Below are 16,259 nucleotides of genomic sequence, written 5' to 3' on the forward strand. Positions count from 1 at the left end.
AGTGCCTTTATCAGCTGACCCCAGGCAGGCATGAGGAGGGGAAGGCAAAGTTGCAGCCTGAGCATCCCATGATCTTCTCAGTCCATTTCACTACTCAGGACATCCCCAGCTTGCTCAGCCTCACCTTCCTCGTCACTGTCATGAGATTCCCTGAGCATCTGGCTGCTGCTTGGATTACATCTCATTGTTGATAATGCTCCTAATTACATCAGCAGCCGTGGGTTCTTAGGATTAATTTTCACAGTTGTTTTCTGCCTGTTATTTCGGCTTTGAGCTTGGTAAATTGAACTGAGCTGATTTTGGCACTTGAGCTCCCAGTTTTGCTGCTGGCTTGGGAAGGAGAGTCCCAGGTTCATCCTGGAGCAAAGGGAACGGGCCTCAGGACATCCCCAGCCCTCCTCAGAGCCATGAGTGTGGTGTGAGGTGGCCCTGAGCCGTGCCCTTGCTGTCGTGCAGATGTGTTGGTGTGGACCAATGACCAGGTCATTCACTGGATCCAGTCCATCGGACTGCGCGAGTACGGGAACAACCTGGTGGAGAGTGGTGTGCACGGGGCCCTGCTGGCCCTCGACGAAAACTTTGACCACAACAGCCTGGCCCTTGTGCTGCAGATCCCCACACAGAACACCCAGGTAGGAGCAGCCTCCTTGGGGAATTTTGGAGGAGAGTGGGCCAGTGTGGGACAAGGCTGTGGTGTGACCACATCTGTGTCACTAACTCAGCTCTATCTTTAAAAGCAGAGCTTTCCTATGGCATGGGGGCTCTTTCTGTCACACTCAGGCTTTCCTAGAATGAAATTTTGGGCTGGAAGCACATTCCCCATTGATGAGGGATCATAATTTTTTTGGTTAATTGCAGGCTCGACAAGTGCTGGAGAGGGAGTTCAACAACCTGCTCGCCTTGGGCACAGACCGGAGGCTGGATGATGTGAGTGCCAAACCTCTTCATGTCCTGTGTGACTGGGGAAGGACATGGGGGTGTTGATGGATGAGAAGCTCAACGTGCCCCGGCCCTGTGCTCGGGCAGCCCAGAACCCCCCCTGTGCTGGGCTGATCCCCCAGCGTGGGCAGCAGGGCAGGGGGGGATTCTGCCCCTGTGCTCAGGTGAGAGCCCACCTGCAGAGCCGCCTCCAGCCCCGAACTCCAATATCAGAAGGACATGGAGCTGCTGAAGCGATTTCAGAGGAAGTGCTCTGAGGGCTGGAGCTCTGCCATGAGTCCAGCATCCCTTGGAGTCTTTACTGGGACTTTTGTGTTGGTGTCTCCAAGGCATCTTTGCAGGCAGGCTGCAAAGATGATCTGTCTCTTCTCTACAGGCTGCTGTAGAGAAGAGGCAGATGAGCTGGAAAGGATAAAGCCAATGCCATGGGATCCCAGCAAGATGTCCTGTGTCCTTGGCCGAGTTTGATCCCATGCTTTTCTAGAGCTGGTCACCAAGGACAGGCATGCCCTTGTTAGCTGGTGTCTCACAGGGCCGGGAGGTGCTGCTGGCACTGACCCTGGGCCCGTCACACGCTGCTCCTTGCAGGGCGATGACAAAACCTTCCGTCGGACGCCGTCCTGGCGCAAGCGCTTCCGCCCACGGGACGTGCACAGCATCAACCTCCTCAGCGGCTCTGCTGAGACCCTTCCCGCCGGCTTCCGTGTCACCAGCCTCGTGCCACTGCCCCCTCCAGCTGCTCCAGCCAAGAAAATGCCCCCGGAAGGTGGGTCAGCCCTTCTCCAAAGGGTCCTCTCCTGCTCCTGCTTAGAGTCTTAGGGAATGTGTGGAAGGATGTGCTACCAGGAAAGGAAAGGGATGGGGGAGAGGGAGAAGAAGAAGAAGAAGAAGAAGAAGAAGAAGAAGAAGAAGAAGAAGCAAGAGGAAGAGGAGGAGAAGGGGAAGGGGAAGAGGGAGAGGGAGAGGGAGAGGGAGAGGGAGAGGGAGAGGGAGAGGGAGAGGGAGAGGGAGAGGGAGAGGGAGAGGGAGAGGGAGAGGGAGAGGGAGAGGGAGAGGGAGAAGCTTGCTGGTCATCCAAGATGCTCAATCCATATGATCCTGGAACTGTGTCCTGGTGGAAATTTTTTTTGTGGAAGTATTACTTCAGATCTTTGTGTGAGCTCTTGGTTATGAACTACAAGACCCAGTTAGGGACCAGGATTGGGGCATGAAGTGTCATATGTCACCCAGGGGCTGCCAGGATGCTGCAGTCCAGTTTGCTCCATTCTGCCTTTTGGGAACCACCCCCAAAGGGATGTATTAACAGGTTCCAGTTGCCTGAGCTCTCCCAGGGCTGTCAGGACCTTCTGGGACACCCTGCCTGCCCATGCTGCTGGCTGTCCTGGTTTATGTCCCAGGATCTACCCCACCACACAACTCCTTTCTTCAAGGTGTCTTGATCCCTTCCAAAGCTGTAGGGAGGCAGAAGCTCCAGCCAGATCACCCTGATTTGTCCCCTGGACCAGGCAACCTGGTCCCACTATCCCAAGGCAGCAGCTGCTCCCACTGGAGCAAAGCTGGCTTCAGCAGGCTCAGAAATGAGGGTGGGAATGAGAATTAAAAAACTACGTACTTATCTTCCAACTCCAAACTTCAGGCTCAGCTTTTCCCCTGCCTCCAATTTTGCTCAGATGTCGCAGCTTTGCATCCAGCACTTTGGGTCAAACTTCTGTTTGGCTTTTCCACCCCATTCCTGGGAGCTGCAGTTCCCACCTGGCTGAAGACAGTGAAACCTGGGACAGAATCCCATGCAGACGGGGAGCAGGGTGCTTGCTGCCCAGCAGCGGGGATGGCAAGTGGCAATTTCCCAAATACCCTGGAGCCTCAGGAGCATCTGAGCTGGTCAAACGTGGCTCTTCCTCTGACCCTCTCCATGTAGCTGCAGTGTACAGTTGCTGCTCAATAAACACAGGATTTGGGGAAGCTGGGGGCTAATTGGAGCAGTTACTAATTGCTTTGCTCTTTGGTTCCCTTCCAGTCAATGCCTCCGGGTCCCCAAGGCTGGAGACCTCCACGGTCCGGACGTACTCGTGCTGAGGATCAGCGAGATGGGAGCCAGGGCCTGGGTGAGTGCGAGGCCCCGGAGCTGGCTGGGGACCAAGGGCAGAGCAGGAGCCCCAGCAGCACCCAGGCAGGGGGCTGCCCTCACCAAGGTTTGCCTGGCCATGGTGAGCCAGGGAGACCACGGTGGTGGGGGAGCAGCTGCTGCCCCAGGCCCACAGAGATGATGCAGGAGGGATTCTCAGCATCCCACCACATGCGGTTTGTTCACTCTTGGACAGCCCTGCTGGGGACCCCAGGATGCCATTCCCACTTGAGCGAGGGAAGGATAGTCAAGCACTTCAGGGAGGCTCCTGCTGTGCCTTGGGCCATGATTGCCCTATGCCAGGAGGATCCAGTGCTGATTCCATCTGGGTTTGTTGGCCAGCGGGTGCACGGGTGGAGCTGAGCCGGCATCCTCACAGGGCCTTTCCCACTTTGCTCCTCAGCAAATCCCAATGTCTGTACACCACGTGCTGGCTGCCTTCCAGGACAAGAGCCCAGCCTGTGCCTGTTCCTCGGCCCCGACCCACAGACTGTCACTGCTGTGGACTGACAAGATCTGTCCCTCCTGCTCATGCACTCCCTGCTTCCCCCGGCTCCTGTGGCTCCTGCCGTGGCCCATCCCCCACTTCTCCTGCGCTGGCTGGGCCATGGATGTGCTCCGGATGCTGTCCTGGCATCGTGCAGTCTGGGGAGCAGCACAGACAACCCCAAAGTGTCTGCGATGTTTGGAAGCCTCTCTCCTGCCTGGTTCATGTTGCCAATCTGCCACGAGGCTGCACTCACTCGCCTGAGCCCTGGCCATCAGGGATGCTGCTGCCCACAGAACTTGAAGCCAAGGAATATTCAGGCTCATGAAAATCCTCCCTTCAGGGTGGCTGGGCAAGGAGCTGCCCTTGGGGAGGCTGGGGCAGTGCCAGGGCTGGTGCTGGGTGGGATGAAGGGGGCCCAGCATGAGGTGAGGAGGGCGGTGTCTGCCCAGGGCTGGATGGGCCAGGTGCTGATTTTGGTGCTGTCAGGTGCCCTGTTCAGGGGGGCTGTGCCTGGGACCGCCCCACATGGCTCATGGGGACGGTGTCTGGCACCCACAGGAGAGGGGACCCTCCTTGGGTGCCTGGGGAGACAACGGGAGCCCACTCCACCCCTGGGATGTGCCCACCCTTCCTCTCTGGGTGCAGAGGAGATGCTCTCCCCTCCTGCCTCCTGGCAGGGGTCAATTCCCATTTCTTCCATAGGGTAGGATCTCTTTGTCTCCTCATGCCACGTTTGCCTTGTGTGGCCCCTATTTCTGATGTGATATTTATTGATGGCTGGAATGACCTTATACTTATAATGTGCTGTCTGGAAGTGCAATATCTGAGAGACTCTACAGTCACAACGTCTTTTCGGTGTATCATTTGCCTAATACAGTACTAAATATTTTTTTAATTTGAAGAGTCAGTGAGCCCTTTATATCGATGCCCTATTTCTTTCGTCATATTACTGGTACTGCATGGACTCCAAACCCTGGATCGGGTCAGGAAAGGATGTATGTGTGTTCCAATAAACAGGATTTTAAAACAATGCTGGCTTTGACCTTTCTTTGCAGAGCCCAAATTAAAAATATCATTAATCTCTAGTTCCCTCAAGATCTTTGGGGTGCAAGGCTGAACCCCAGTTAAACACCAGTGAAATACTGGTCAGTGTAGGGCTAATTGAAGCGTGGCACATCCAGTTCCCAGCTGAGTGAATGTGCTGAGGCCCAGGTGGATTTACTGATATGAAAATCTCCAATCTGGATTTGGGGATTGTGGAACTGGGGAGACCTACACAGGGCAGGACAACAGTAAATGAAACCCCAAGCTGTCCAAACAAGAATGCCTTTATTTAAAAAAGAATCCAAATAAGTTAGCAAAAATAATAACTAAAAAAAATGGCAACTGCACACAGCGTTCAGTAGAAAAGACAGGTGGGCTGCAGGTCAGCACCACCGGACACCGTCTGGAGAGAGACCTTGGTCAAGGAGCATCTGGAAAACTCAGCAAAGCGAACCCAGCACACACATTGGCCCTAAACCTGCCTGTCCCTGGCTGGGCAGTGGAGCAGGGCCTGGCCCTGGGAAGCCCCTCCAGGACCTGTGGCCGCTGCCCCATCCCACCTGTGCCTGTTCTTCTTGCAGCCCAGCAGGAGCGCTCCGCAGGGAATGGGAAGGGAGCCGAGCGGTGTCAGCCGTGCAGCCCACAGCACTGGAGGGGTGTATGTGATTTCCAGCGGCTGGACCCTTCTGGCATCTCATTCCCACCTGTTACCATTTCAAGGAGCCGCCGGGGTTTGCTTCAGCTCAGTTTTGACCCCGCTCCTCCGGGAAAGTCACAGCCACATCTTCTGCGGCAATGCTCTCCACGATGGAGGACAGCGAGTGCAGGTTGTGCTCTTCGGCTGCCTCGTCGGCCAGGAGGTGATCTGGGGAGACAGAGGGGTGAGGACACAGCTGGAAATGGGATCTGTGGGAGCAAGGTGGGAGGACACTGCTGGGAATGGGGATTATGTGCTGGAGATGGCTCCTGGTTCTGCTCAGGGGGATGTAGGCTAGTGGTGACCATGGCTGAGGGTTGGGCTTCATGATCTTTTGCATCCATAACAATTTGTTGATTCTTTTCTATGATTCTATGACCCCCATGATCCTCTACATGGCCAGAGTGACCTAGGGACCTGCTGCCAGCCCCCACCCTGGGCAAGGATGAGAGAGCAACAGGGAGTGGAACTTTTGGATCCTTTATAGTTTTAATCTCCACTGGAAAATGAGATTTAGTTTATGCCTTCTGGGGAAAATAACAGGTGGATTTTGCAGGGGCGGGGATAATGGCAAGCATGGGAAAAAAGATTAGCAGCTGCTGAGGGGGTGTAGGGAGGGAAGGGGGGCTAGGGCAGCCCTGGCCAGCCATGCCCAGCTCTGCCCAGCCATGTCGAACCAAGTATGCCAAGCCAAGGGATGGCAACAGATCAAACCCTTGCTGGGGATGAAGGCACCAAGGCCTCGGGCTGCTGCAGCCCAATTTCTCAGTTCCCAAGGGTTGGTGTTTTGGTGAAATCAGGGCTCGGAGAACCCTGAATTGCTGGGAATTGAGCCAAGGAGATGCTGTAAGATGTCTGAGCTCATCACTCTGCATCAGTGAGATGGGGAGAGAAGGGCAAGGTTCCTTCTGCCCTTTGCTACAAGCGTCTCCTGCCTTGGGAGGGGGTGGCTCAGTGCTGCTGTGCTCCAGGCCAGCGGTGTTCCCGCTGTTACTGCTCCCTGCAGAGCCCAGTGAGGCCCTGGGATGCCCCAGGGAGGTGAGGAGGGCATTACCTGCAGGGTTGGTGCTGAACTCCAGCTGGCTGCTCCACTCGGGGCTGCAGGAGGAGCTGCCGGACCCGCAGTCGCTGGCTGCCTGCAGGAGCCCAGAGCAACCGTCTGTCACCTCCTGTGGCACAGCCCAACCCCACCAGCATCCCCAAAATCACCCGGGGGGCCCATCCCACAGCATGACACCCCTGTGGAGGGGGCCATGTCCCTCCCCACCTGGAGAAGCCAACAGCATGCAGGGTCGCTAGGACCCATCAGGGCTAGATGCTTCCTTAACCATAAAGGCTGGAAAACCTTGTTTTTTTGGAACACTGGTCACAGAGAAATGGGACTCCCCACTCACTGCAGGTAAAAAGGTGTCTCTTTCCCCATTGATTATGAAAAAGGGCTGGAGATGAACAAATGTCCTTGGGCAAACACCTTTTTTACTGAGAATCACTTAATCAGACTCATAAAAAATGATACATGGGCTGGATACCCTCAGGCCATCCTGAGAAGGGGATTGGGAAAAGCTTTTGGCAGTTTGATTTGTGGATTTGCGGCTGAGTGGTTTTGGAGAAAAGAGCTGACAGCATGAAAAATGAGAGCATTATTCAGCAAAGCTCAGAATTCACTTTTTTTGGAGTGTATCTTTATCTGGGAGAGGGTGTCAGCTCAGGTAAAACCCCAAATGTGATCTATATGAGCAGCCCCACAGGCCCAACTCTTTGTACCATATTAGAATGACACTTTGGCTCTACAAGCTCATGGCAGCATGGGATAATAATTAACACTTGGACTTATTTCCCATTAAAGCAGGAAATTCTTTCAGATACAATCTTTTTTCCCCCAAAATATTGGCTTTTGCATCAATATGTGAACCCCTGGCTACACCTGGGAGAAGGGGCAGCTCAGAACAGAAGTGACAAAGGGATAGCTCAGCACAATTTTGGGCACATTTGCAAATCCAAGTGGATTCTGGGAATTGGATATTGGATTTTGGTATCCAAGTGGATTTTAGCATTAAAGTGGATACTGAGAAGTCCCACAAATATGTAGGGTGGAGCCTAAATACTTTTTCATTCCTTTATTCAGCATTAAATTGGACTACCTGGATACTTACTGGTCTGGCCCTTAAATCCCTCAGTATGGAAGGAGATGTGGAATTCCCTCTACTGGGCCTTTGATAAAGTCCTTCCTTATCTATCTGTATCTGTATCTGTATCTGTATCTGTATCTGTATCTGTATCTGTATCTATCTGTATTTACCTGCATCTATATCTATATGGATATCTATCTATCTATCTATCTATCTATCTATCTAATCTCCATATATCTGTATATTTATATCCATATCTATATTACCTGTTTCTGTATCTATATAATCCATATCTACATTATCTATCTCCATAATCTGTATCTATAGATATACCTGTATGCCATTTATATATTATATATCTATAGATAATTTATATAATCTTTATCACTCTCTATATTACCTATACATATTTATATAATCTATCTATTTATATAATCTATCTCTATAATTTGTATCTATCTCTATAGCTATCATATCCATATCAGTTTCATCTCTAATTTATCTATATGAGCCCTAGATCTATAGAACCCATACTATCAATGCCTATACCAATACATACCCCCACATCTATCTATTCCATCTGCATTGATCATCTCTCCCTAGACCTGTAGCTGTAGTTTCAGCTCTCTGTGCATGCACAGATCCAAACCTCAGAGCAGCAGGGAAGCACATATACAGCCGTCCACAGGAACCAGTGGGCAGATGAAAATACTTCTCAAAAACTTGGTTAAATGACCAAACTCTTGTAGAGTGACAGGTCCTGGTTCTCTGGGCGTGGTGGCAAGACACAACTTCTGACTATCCTCAGCCAGTGCCCAAATTGGCCCCTTTGGTCCTAGAAACCAGAGGTGTCCCTGTGCCATCCTTCTCATCCCTTCCTCTGCCTGGGTGTGAACAGGGAGTGTTAATTTATTTTTTATTTTATGCTTTATATCTTTTGTATTTATATTTTTATATTTAGTATTTAATGTAATTGATTGAATATGTTATGTTATGTCATATTTTCATTTAGTTTAGTTCTGTGCTGTTTACTTCATTTCACCATTCCCACCCCTCCTCAGCCCAGGCCCACGTGTCGCTCCCATGCACGGCCCCAGTGCAGCCATTCACAGGAACAGTGGCAGTGGCCTCTTTCCCGCAGGGCTGTGAGCACTCGGCAGGGTTGGATCATTGTCTCTGTGTCCCTGTGCAGGACACACTCACACATCCACCAGTGGCCCGGGATGGCAGTGTCTGCCTTGCCCCAGAGCTGGGGTCCTGTTCCCCCCCAGCAGGACCCAGTGCCCCAGAGCTTCTGCAGCGCCTGTGCTTGGGATTACCCCCACAGGGCATCACCCCCATAGAGCAGTGTCCCCACAGAGAATCACTCCCCTATGGCATCACCCCCACAGGCCTTAACCCTGAAATGGCATCAACCCCTTCAAGCATCATCCCATAGCGCATTGCTCATGTAGAATGGACACCCCAAAATGACATCACCCCCACAGAACATCGTTCTCATATGGCATCAACCTCATAGTGTCACTCCCATAGGGCATAACTTCCATAGGGCATTGTCCCCATAGAACATCTCTGCCATAGAATGGCACCCCAAAATGACCCCACATCAGGCATCACCCCCATATAGCATCACTCCTAAATGGCATCCCCCTATAGAGCATGGTCCCATAGAGTACCACCCCATAGAAAGTCACCTTCATAGGGCATTGTCCCCACAGAGCATCAGTCCCATACGGCCCTTGTCCCATGGCGTGTCACCCCGAAATGGCATCACCCCATAGACCGTCACCCCATATGCATCACCCCCCGGTCGCCACCTCCCGCAGCTGCTCCCAGCCCCGGCTGGGGACCCACGGGGGCACTCACGGCGGGCTGGGGCCGGAGGCGCAGCTCCCGCTGGTCCCGCTCCTGCTGGTTGAGCGAGCTGAGCAGGCTCTGCAGCCGCTCGATGTACTGGATGGCGCTGCGCAGGATCTCCACCTTGGGCAGCCGCTGGTTGGGGTTCAGGAGGGTGCTGCGCTTCAGGGCCTCGAACGCCTCGTTCACCTTCTTCAGGCGCCGCTTCTCGCGCAGCGTGGCGGCGCGCCGCCGGTCCGTGGACACGGATTTCCTCTTGCACAGCTTGCAGGCCCAGGGCAGGCACTGCCCGGGACAGTGCTCGGCCAGCGCCTCCCGGCCCTGCAGAGCCGCCCTGCCCTCGGCGCACAGCGCGGCCCCGGCGCGCTCGGGGAATGCCGCGGGCTCGTAGCCCTGCAGGCGGGAGCCCAGGAAGTTTTCCCCATCGTAAAACCTCTGCTCCGGGAAGAAATACGGGTTGGTCTCGAAGAGCTCCATGGGCGGCTCGGGGACGTGTGCGCGGCTCGGGGACGGCTGCTCCTTCTCCCCGCGCCAACTGCTTGGTGCCATTTAAACCCCAGCGCTGGCATTAAATCACGGCGATAAATATAGAAAACCAAAAGGAAACCTGAGCCCACCCTAAGCTGCTGCCTCGCATCAAAACTTGTCCGTCTGATTCTGTGTGCTCTCCCCACGGGGATTACAGTGCCCGGCCTGGCGGGGCTGGGGGCTGGCAGCTCGGCTGGACCGAACAAGGGCTCTGTGTGAGCCCCGAGGTGCCACCGCGGACGGCGGGCGGCTGCCAGCTCCCCCCGGCATTCCTGCATCATCTGGTCCCTTCAGTTACAGCTGGGCTGGGGGAGCCCTGGAGGCCTCGTGGCCAGTCTGCCTGACCTTGGCACTCCCATCCCTTCACGCTGCCCCCCCTGGATCCCGCAGTATCCCAAATCCGTGCCTCCCCTTTGGTGGGACTCAACACCAGCACAGCATCATCCCCTTTGCAGCCCTTATCACCTCTCGATCCCGCTCTGCCCCATATTCCCCATGGTCCCATCCTGCCGGTCCATGTTACGCTGATCCCACTTCTGCTGAAGCCTCGGGAGAGCCTTGGAATCCAGCCCCGGAAGGGATATCCCAATGCAGGGAGCACCCTGGGCTCCGGTCCCGTCTCTGTGCTCATCCCTCTCTGTGCTCACCCGCCCCGGTCCCAGCTGCTGTGCCTGCTGCCTGTCCCTCAGGAACAGAGCAGGACAGAGCCAAAGTCCAACCTTTCCTCTGCCATGGGTGCCCAGTCAAGTTCCTTATCACACTCGTGTCACAAAATCCACGTTTTTGGCTAGTCCCATGCACCAAACACAAAGGACACCTTCTCCCACATGTCTCCAGGTTCCAGCAGAGCCAGGCTGGGCTCAACTCCCTCCCAGCTGGCACTGCCTCATCCCACCTGCTCTGTTGTGCAGGTGGAATGAAATTCGGCCTGTGTACCTGTGGCTAACCAAAGCCCCAGATGCCATCCTGGTGCACACCTCTCCCAGAAAAGACACATTGCTCATGCATTCCTGATAGGGAAACTGAGGCACACCCAGCAGCAGCAGCATGAGGGTGATTTTAACTCATCCCCCTACTGATTCCAATGGCTTGGCTACATCTCTCCAGCTTTGTCTTTAATTCAGAGGGGATTTTTTCTTCCATCTGGAACATCACAAACCATCTCCCATCTCCTCCTATTCCTGCTCCAGGCCAGATTCCAGCTGAGGGATCGGTCAGTGGAAAGAATGTCAGCAAAGTGCAAGGCCAACCCTGCTGGGATTTTCCTTCTCCAAATTCCCCCTCCTTGGAGAGGCTGTGCTGTGGCACATTCCCTGTGCACACTATCAGCACCCTTACTCACTTGGGATTGATTTCTGGCCTTGTTGGAATCTGTCATGATGCTCTTCTCTCCTTGTTGTGATTTCTTGGCAGCCAGGAGCTTTCCAATACCTCCTCACCCCAATTCCTACTCTCCCCGGGTCCCAGCTCTGTGGATTTGCTGTCCCCATGGTCCCCAGACATCTATGAAAGTCTGCACTAAGGAAAGCAGGACCTGCAGTCTTGAGGTTCACCCTCGGCACAGCCCTTCTGCTCCCCACAGTCAGTCAAACTCCAAAATACCCAAGAAGGAAAGAAATCAGAGCATCAGCTTATCTCTTGCCTAAATAAAAAGCACTAAAAGGGTTGGGAAGAGTCAGGATTCACCCTCAGATATGCAGAGGTGCCCATGACGAGAGTGAAGGCTTTAGGAATGGATAGCCTGAGCCTGAGGTCTTCACATCAGCCCCACACTATCAACTCAATCAGCTTGAGTCACTCATGGGGAACTTTGTCAGCAGCACTTGGTGAACATGACCCCAGTGAGCCTCTGGAGCTGCAGCTGCGTGCCTGGGTGAGAGGTGTCAGGACCCCCCTGGTATAAATGGGCGTTTTGGAACTGCAGGAGCATGTTTGGAGGGCGAGACACAGTGGTGACATAACCACTCCTGGGCAGGTGGCTGACCTGCACAGGAGAGCGTTTGTCAGCTCATAAGCAGGGGCAGCACTGGTGGGGTGGCACCGGCCACATGTCCCCAGCTGGAGAAGTGGCACAAGCCAGCCCCAACCAAGGCCACTGTGCAGCCATGGCTGAGCGAGCAGGGGAGACAGAAGGCAGCTTAAGGAGATGGGGAGGAAAGGGCACTCAGTGCCAGTGTGGGGTGGACACTGGCAAGAGGGATCCCACTGTCAGCTGCACTCGCTCCATTTGGGGGTCTCATCCAGTGATATGGGAGCAGGAATAATGCTGTGCCCACCCAGCTCTGCAGCTCCTTCAGCCTCTCCATGCCATGGATGATCCCTCCTGACCACAGAGGAGGGACACGGTGGGATCTGGGTTTGTAGGTCCAGTGGTCTCATCCCAGTGAATATCAAATCAAGGATAATGAATTCCATTGGGCAAGTAGCCATCATCAAGGCTACTCCTCCAGCTCGTGTCTGGGCTACAGAGAGGCTGCCATCACGGCCACCCCACCCCACAAAGGCGCCTGCTGGGGGATGGGGAGCGTGGCTTTCCCCGGTCCCGTGGGTGCCCACGGCGGCCGAGGCTGCGCCCCGGGTCACTGGGAGCCGAGGGGGGATTAGGGCTCTGCTGCCGGCTGTCAGGTTATGCCGTGATGGATGGTGGCGGCTGGGAGGCAGCACAAAGTGACGCTGTGTGCGCCCCGGCAGAACGTGCTGCGATCCGTCACGGGGTGACCTTTCCCCGGCCGGCGGGGCCTCGCGGGGACGGCTCACCCCGACACAGCTGGCAGGGAGGACAGCCACGAGCCCAGAGCTAAAAATACCCGTCCATTGAGAAAATCCCAGAGAGGAGGGTTTGTCCTTGCTCCTCCAGGGCAGCTTCCCAAGCCAGTGGCCAGGTCCACGGAGCCGGGTCGCAGAGAGGCACCCAGGGGCTGCCTCGGCTGTTTGGCTTTCCCACCACGTCTGATGGTCTGGATTTGCTGAGTTTTGGGGATAGACGTGAGCGTGTTGCAGCCTGGGGACTGTCTCTCCCAGTGCCCAGATCCTTAACCAGTGCATGTCCCTGTTCCCTGCTCAGAGTTGCAGGGAACACAGAGGTTGCACATCCCTGCCTGGGGCATGGAGCTGCGCCGTGCCTAAGCCAGAGAAGCGATGGTGGGGCTGGTGCCAGCCAGCCCCCACCAGAAAGGGCAGAAATACCTGGGTTTACAGGCTGGTGAAGAGATTTGCATGCCCCAAGCAGCATCTACAACCTGGAGTTCCGGGACCATCCCACTGTTGGGGAGAAAGGGGGGAAGCCAGGGCTCAGCAGATATCATCCCTCTGGGATTTCAGGATGGGAAAGGAGATACCAAAATGCGATTTTCTGTCGGACACACCGTCCCACTCCCACTGGGTACCCCACCAGGCACCCCACTGTCCCACATCCCCTCTCGCTTTCCAGGCTCATCGACATCCCTTCCTGCCGCCGTGACAAGTTGTAACATATTTGGGAGCAGCTGCAGGCTGCAGGGAGATGCTTGGCCCTGTCCCCACGCTCGGCCGAGGAATGTGGAGCAGACCTCTCCCCCGACACCCAGGATTTCCGACGTGCCTGCCCGCTGGAGATTTGGGACGGCGACAGCTGCTCGGCCGCGATGAGGCTCGGCAGATCCTCCCCGTTCAGCCCGAGATTTGCACATCCACGTCTCATGCTTCTGGGGATTTGGGGTTAGTTTGGGGTGCAGCCCATGGGGAGCAATGGGGGATGATGTCCTGCTGTCTGTCCTGGCAGGGGTGGCAGCAGTGGTGACAGCACCAGCAGACAATCCCTCCCTCACCTGTAAGTGCCAGCTCATCCAGTTTCAGTTCCCTGGTGGGACGGGGCTGCTCCTGCAGCTCTTGAGTCCCCATGGGGCTCAGTACCCTTGGTGCCCCCTCTCTCCCCAGCATCCTAGGAAATCAGGGATCATGATGGAGGTCTAAAATCTGTCTGGAGAACAGTTTAATTTTTGCTATTAACTGTCTTTGTCGATCCCTCACGTCCCTCCCAGGTCAAACCTACAGAGAGGTGCTGGTGACTAAGTACCCCCCAGTCCACTGGATCCCATTTTGGGGACAATACTGGTTGCCCCAACATAGACAGTGCCAAGCCACTGGGCCCTGTCTATGAATTTCAGTGGGTGACCTGCTGCAAACACCCTGGGTGCCCTGACCCACCAGGATCCCCATCTGGAGACAAAACCAGGTACCCTGACCCATGAGTCTGCTCGTTCCCAGTCCAGGGACCACACTGGGTGCCCTGTCCTCCCTCCTTGCCCACACTGATCAGGGGATGCTCTGCCCCACTGCAGCAGTAAACCTCCTGTGTTTCTGCCCCTCCATGGCCTCTCTTGTTCTGGAACCCCATGGCCTGGACATGACCCTTCCCCTTCACAGTCCCTGGCCCCAGATTACAGCTGGAGGAGAGATTCACCCAGCAGGACCCCCACTAATGAACCCCACAAGGGGGTTTCCCTTCTGGACCCCCCTGACCCCATGCCAGAGGCATCCATGGTTACTCCATCCCCTGCAGGATGCCACCGGCCAGGCTGTCCCCACATGTGTCACCGAGGGAGGAGCAGGGACAACTTGGTTTGTCAACAAGGGGTTGTTTTCCCTTGAGTGGGACACTGGGGCAGGAGCAAGCTGCAGGACAGGTGGGGGTTCAGAGGAAGACCCATGAATGTGAGGGATTCAGCAGTGACATGTGGTGGCTGTTTGACCCCAAGAGGGGACAGCTGTCCGGACAGGGGAGGGTGTGAGGCCCAGGGACCTGGGGACAGCAGTGTCCCTCAGCAGGGGCAGCAGTGTCCCTCAGCAGGGGCAGCCCTGACATGGGATGTGGGAGGGATCTGGGTGGCTGCCAGCCAGGTGTCCTGGGTGGGTGACCATCAGCTTGTCCCTGTGGTGGGCATGTTCCACTTCCTCCATGGCCTGACTGGGGCTCGTGATGCAGGACCAAGGTCTGGTGAAAGGAGGAAAAAAGAGCTTGTGATGCTCAAGTTGAACTTTCATAAACCAATGACTCCTGTATTTTTCTGCTCCCACCCCAAGTGACAGCAAATTTTGGCACAAGGAGGGATGACACCCACCCTCCTCTCCCCACCATGAAAGGCACCCCGTAGTAACTCAGAGAGACAGGGAGGAAGGGTTGTGACGATTTCGTGGCTTCAGCGTGGGATTCCCCGGGGGACAAGGTTCAGCGGACTCCCCTCCTTGACATGCCAGCAGTGATGCCAGACGCGCCGGTCCCCAGGGAGGGGCCCCCAGCCCTTCCGGAAGGGCCCCACCCTGAAAATTCCCCTGGCAGGGGCAGAGCTTTCCGTTCCTCCCCTTCCCCGATTTCCCCCCTGTCCGGGAGGCCGAGCCTCAGCAAACTCCGACCCCCACTCGCATTCCCAGCTGTCGCCGCTCCGGCACCGCTGCCGGCATCGCTCCGGGGCTGGAGGAGAATCCTGGCCCGGGGCCGGGCAGAGCTGCACCCCATGGGGGTCCCTGGGCCAGCCCCGCCCGGGGATGTCCTGCTCCCAGAGAGCCGATGGAGCCGGAGCGCAGGCGGAGGGAGGAGAGCCGTGAGGATGAGGAGGGGTTGGGAGGGGTGAGAAGGCCTGCTGGGTTTTGGTGTAGGGAACAGAAACGAGGAAGGTGTTTGTGGGGTGCTCCCTGTGCCCCATTTCAGGGGATCAAGCTCCTTCCAGCCCATCTCAGCCACTGAGGAAATGCCACCACTGGCTGCCTGCTAGGAAAAATGCCTTGAAAGGCAAGTTTGTGGAACTATGAAGCTGTGACCGAGGATAAACCCTCCGTTCCTTGGTCAGGTCGCCCGAGGGTCCCACGGGACCTAGGAGGGTCAAGGTCTGCGCTCCGTGCAGGAGGAGCGGCAGGAGGGAGGAGGATACGGGGGGGATGCGGGAGGGATGGAGGAGGGATGGAGGAGGGATGGAGGAGGGATGGAGGAGGGATGCAGGAGGGATGCAGGAGGGATGCAGGAGGGATGCAGGAGGGATGCAGGAGCCATCAGCCACCGCAGCTGGACGGGAGAGGGCACCAACAGCCCGATTATCCACAGACGAGCCCGGATTTAGGGATGCGCACCTCGAGCCAGAGCCCAAAAGCATCTCAGAGCCCTTTGAATCCCCTTTTTTTAGGGGAAACTCGCCCTTCTCCCCCAGGATCCAGGGTGGGGCCCCTGGCGGCTGCGAGGGGGAATCAGGATTTGGAAACCGTGGGGTGTTTCCCTTGTATCCAGATCCAGTTGTCCCACAGGGATGATTCCAGCTATTTATTTCTGACCTCCCCCCCGCCCCCATGGGAGAAAATCTCGAGGTTTGTTTTTTCCCGCGGCGTAATGACCCCAACAGGTGCTTTTCCTGCCTGATGGCCGAAAATAACTCCCAGGGTTTGGCTTCCTGCGGTTCCTGCTCCAGTCCCAGTTCCCTCATT

General features: G+C 55.6%; 2 protein-coding genes across 15 annotated transcripts in view; one reads left to right on the plus strand and one right to left on the minus strand.

Moving 5' to 3' along the window:
* Positions 1-4,584, plus strand: part of PPFIA4 (PPFI scaffold protein A4) — a 61,434-nt gene extending 56,850 nt beyond the window's left edge. For 13 of the 14 annotated variants that reach the window (XM_085561499.1, XM_085561500.1, XM_085561501.1 and 10 more), the window contains 5 exons: positions 457-632; positions 859-927; positions 1,528-1,705; positions 2,957-3,044; positions 3,468-4,584. In XM_085561499.1, the coding sequence (XP_085417625.1) occupies positions 457-632; positions 859-927; positions 1,528-1,705; positions 2,957-3,015 (482 nt within the window). In that variant the 3' untranslated portion in view covers positions 3,016-3,044; positions 3,468-4,584. The remainder of the gene's footprint in view (positions 1-456; positions 633-858; positions 928-1,527; positions 1,706-2,956; positions 3,045-3,467) is intronic. The other variant, XM_085561512.1, reaches the window with a different exon arrangement.
* Positions 4,585-4,866: 282 nt separating this feature from the next.
* On the minus strand, positions 4,867-9,807 carry MYOG (myogenin). The gene is made up of 3 exons (XM_085561590.1): positions 9,291-9,807; positions 6,350-6,431; positions 4,867-5,463 (listed from the first exon to the last, which is right to left on the minus strand). Exons 1-3 carry the CDS (start codon positions 9,756-9,758, stop codon positions 5,342-5,344), a joined length of 672 nt encoding a protein of 223 aa, XP_085417716.1. The 5' UTR covers positions 9,759-9,807; the 3' UTR covers positions 4,867-5,341.
* Between the last annotated feature and the right edge of the window lie 6,452 nt (positions 9,808-16,259).

Source organism: Lonchura striata, chromosome 26, assembly GCF_050655825.1.
Source record: "Lonchura striata isolate lonStrDom1 chromosome 26, ASM5065582v1, whole genome shotgun sequence".
NCBI lineage: Eukaryota > Metazoa > Chordata > Aves > Passeriformes > Estrildidae > Lonchura > Lonchura striata.

Excerpts from the sequence above, each read along its gene's own strand:
- MYOG (XM_085561590.1), bottom strand. The coding sequence starts at position 9,758 with ATGGAGCTCTTCGAGACCAACCCGTATTTCTTCCCGGAGCAGAGGTTT. Across the intron at positions 6,432-9,290 it reads GCCTCCGGCCCCAGCCCGCC|GCAGCCAGCGACTGCGGGTC; the intron begins GTGAGTGCCCCC and ends GGGCTCCTGCAG. Across the intron at positions 5,464-6,349 it reads GTTCAGCACCAACCCTGCAG|ATCACCTCCTGGCCGACGAG; the intron begins GTAATGCCCTCC and ends CTGTCTCCCCAG.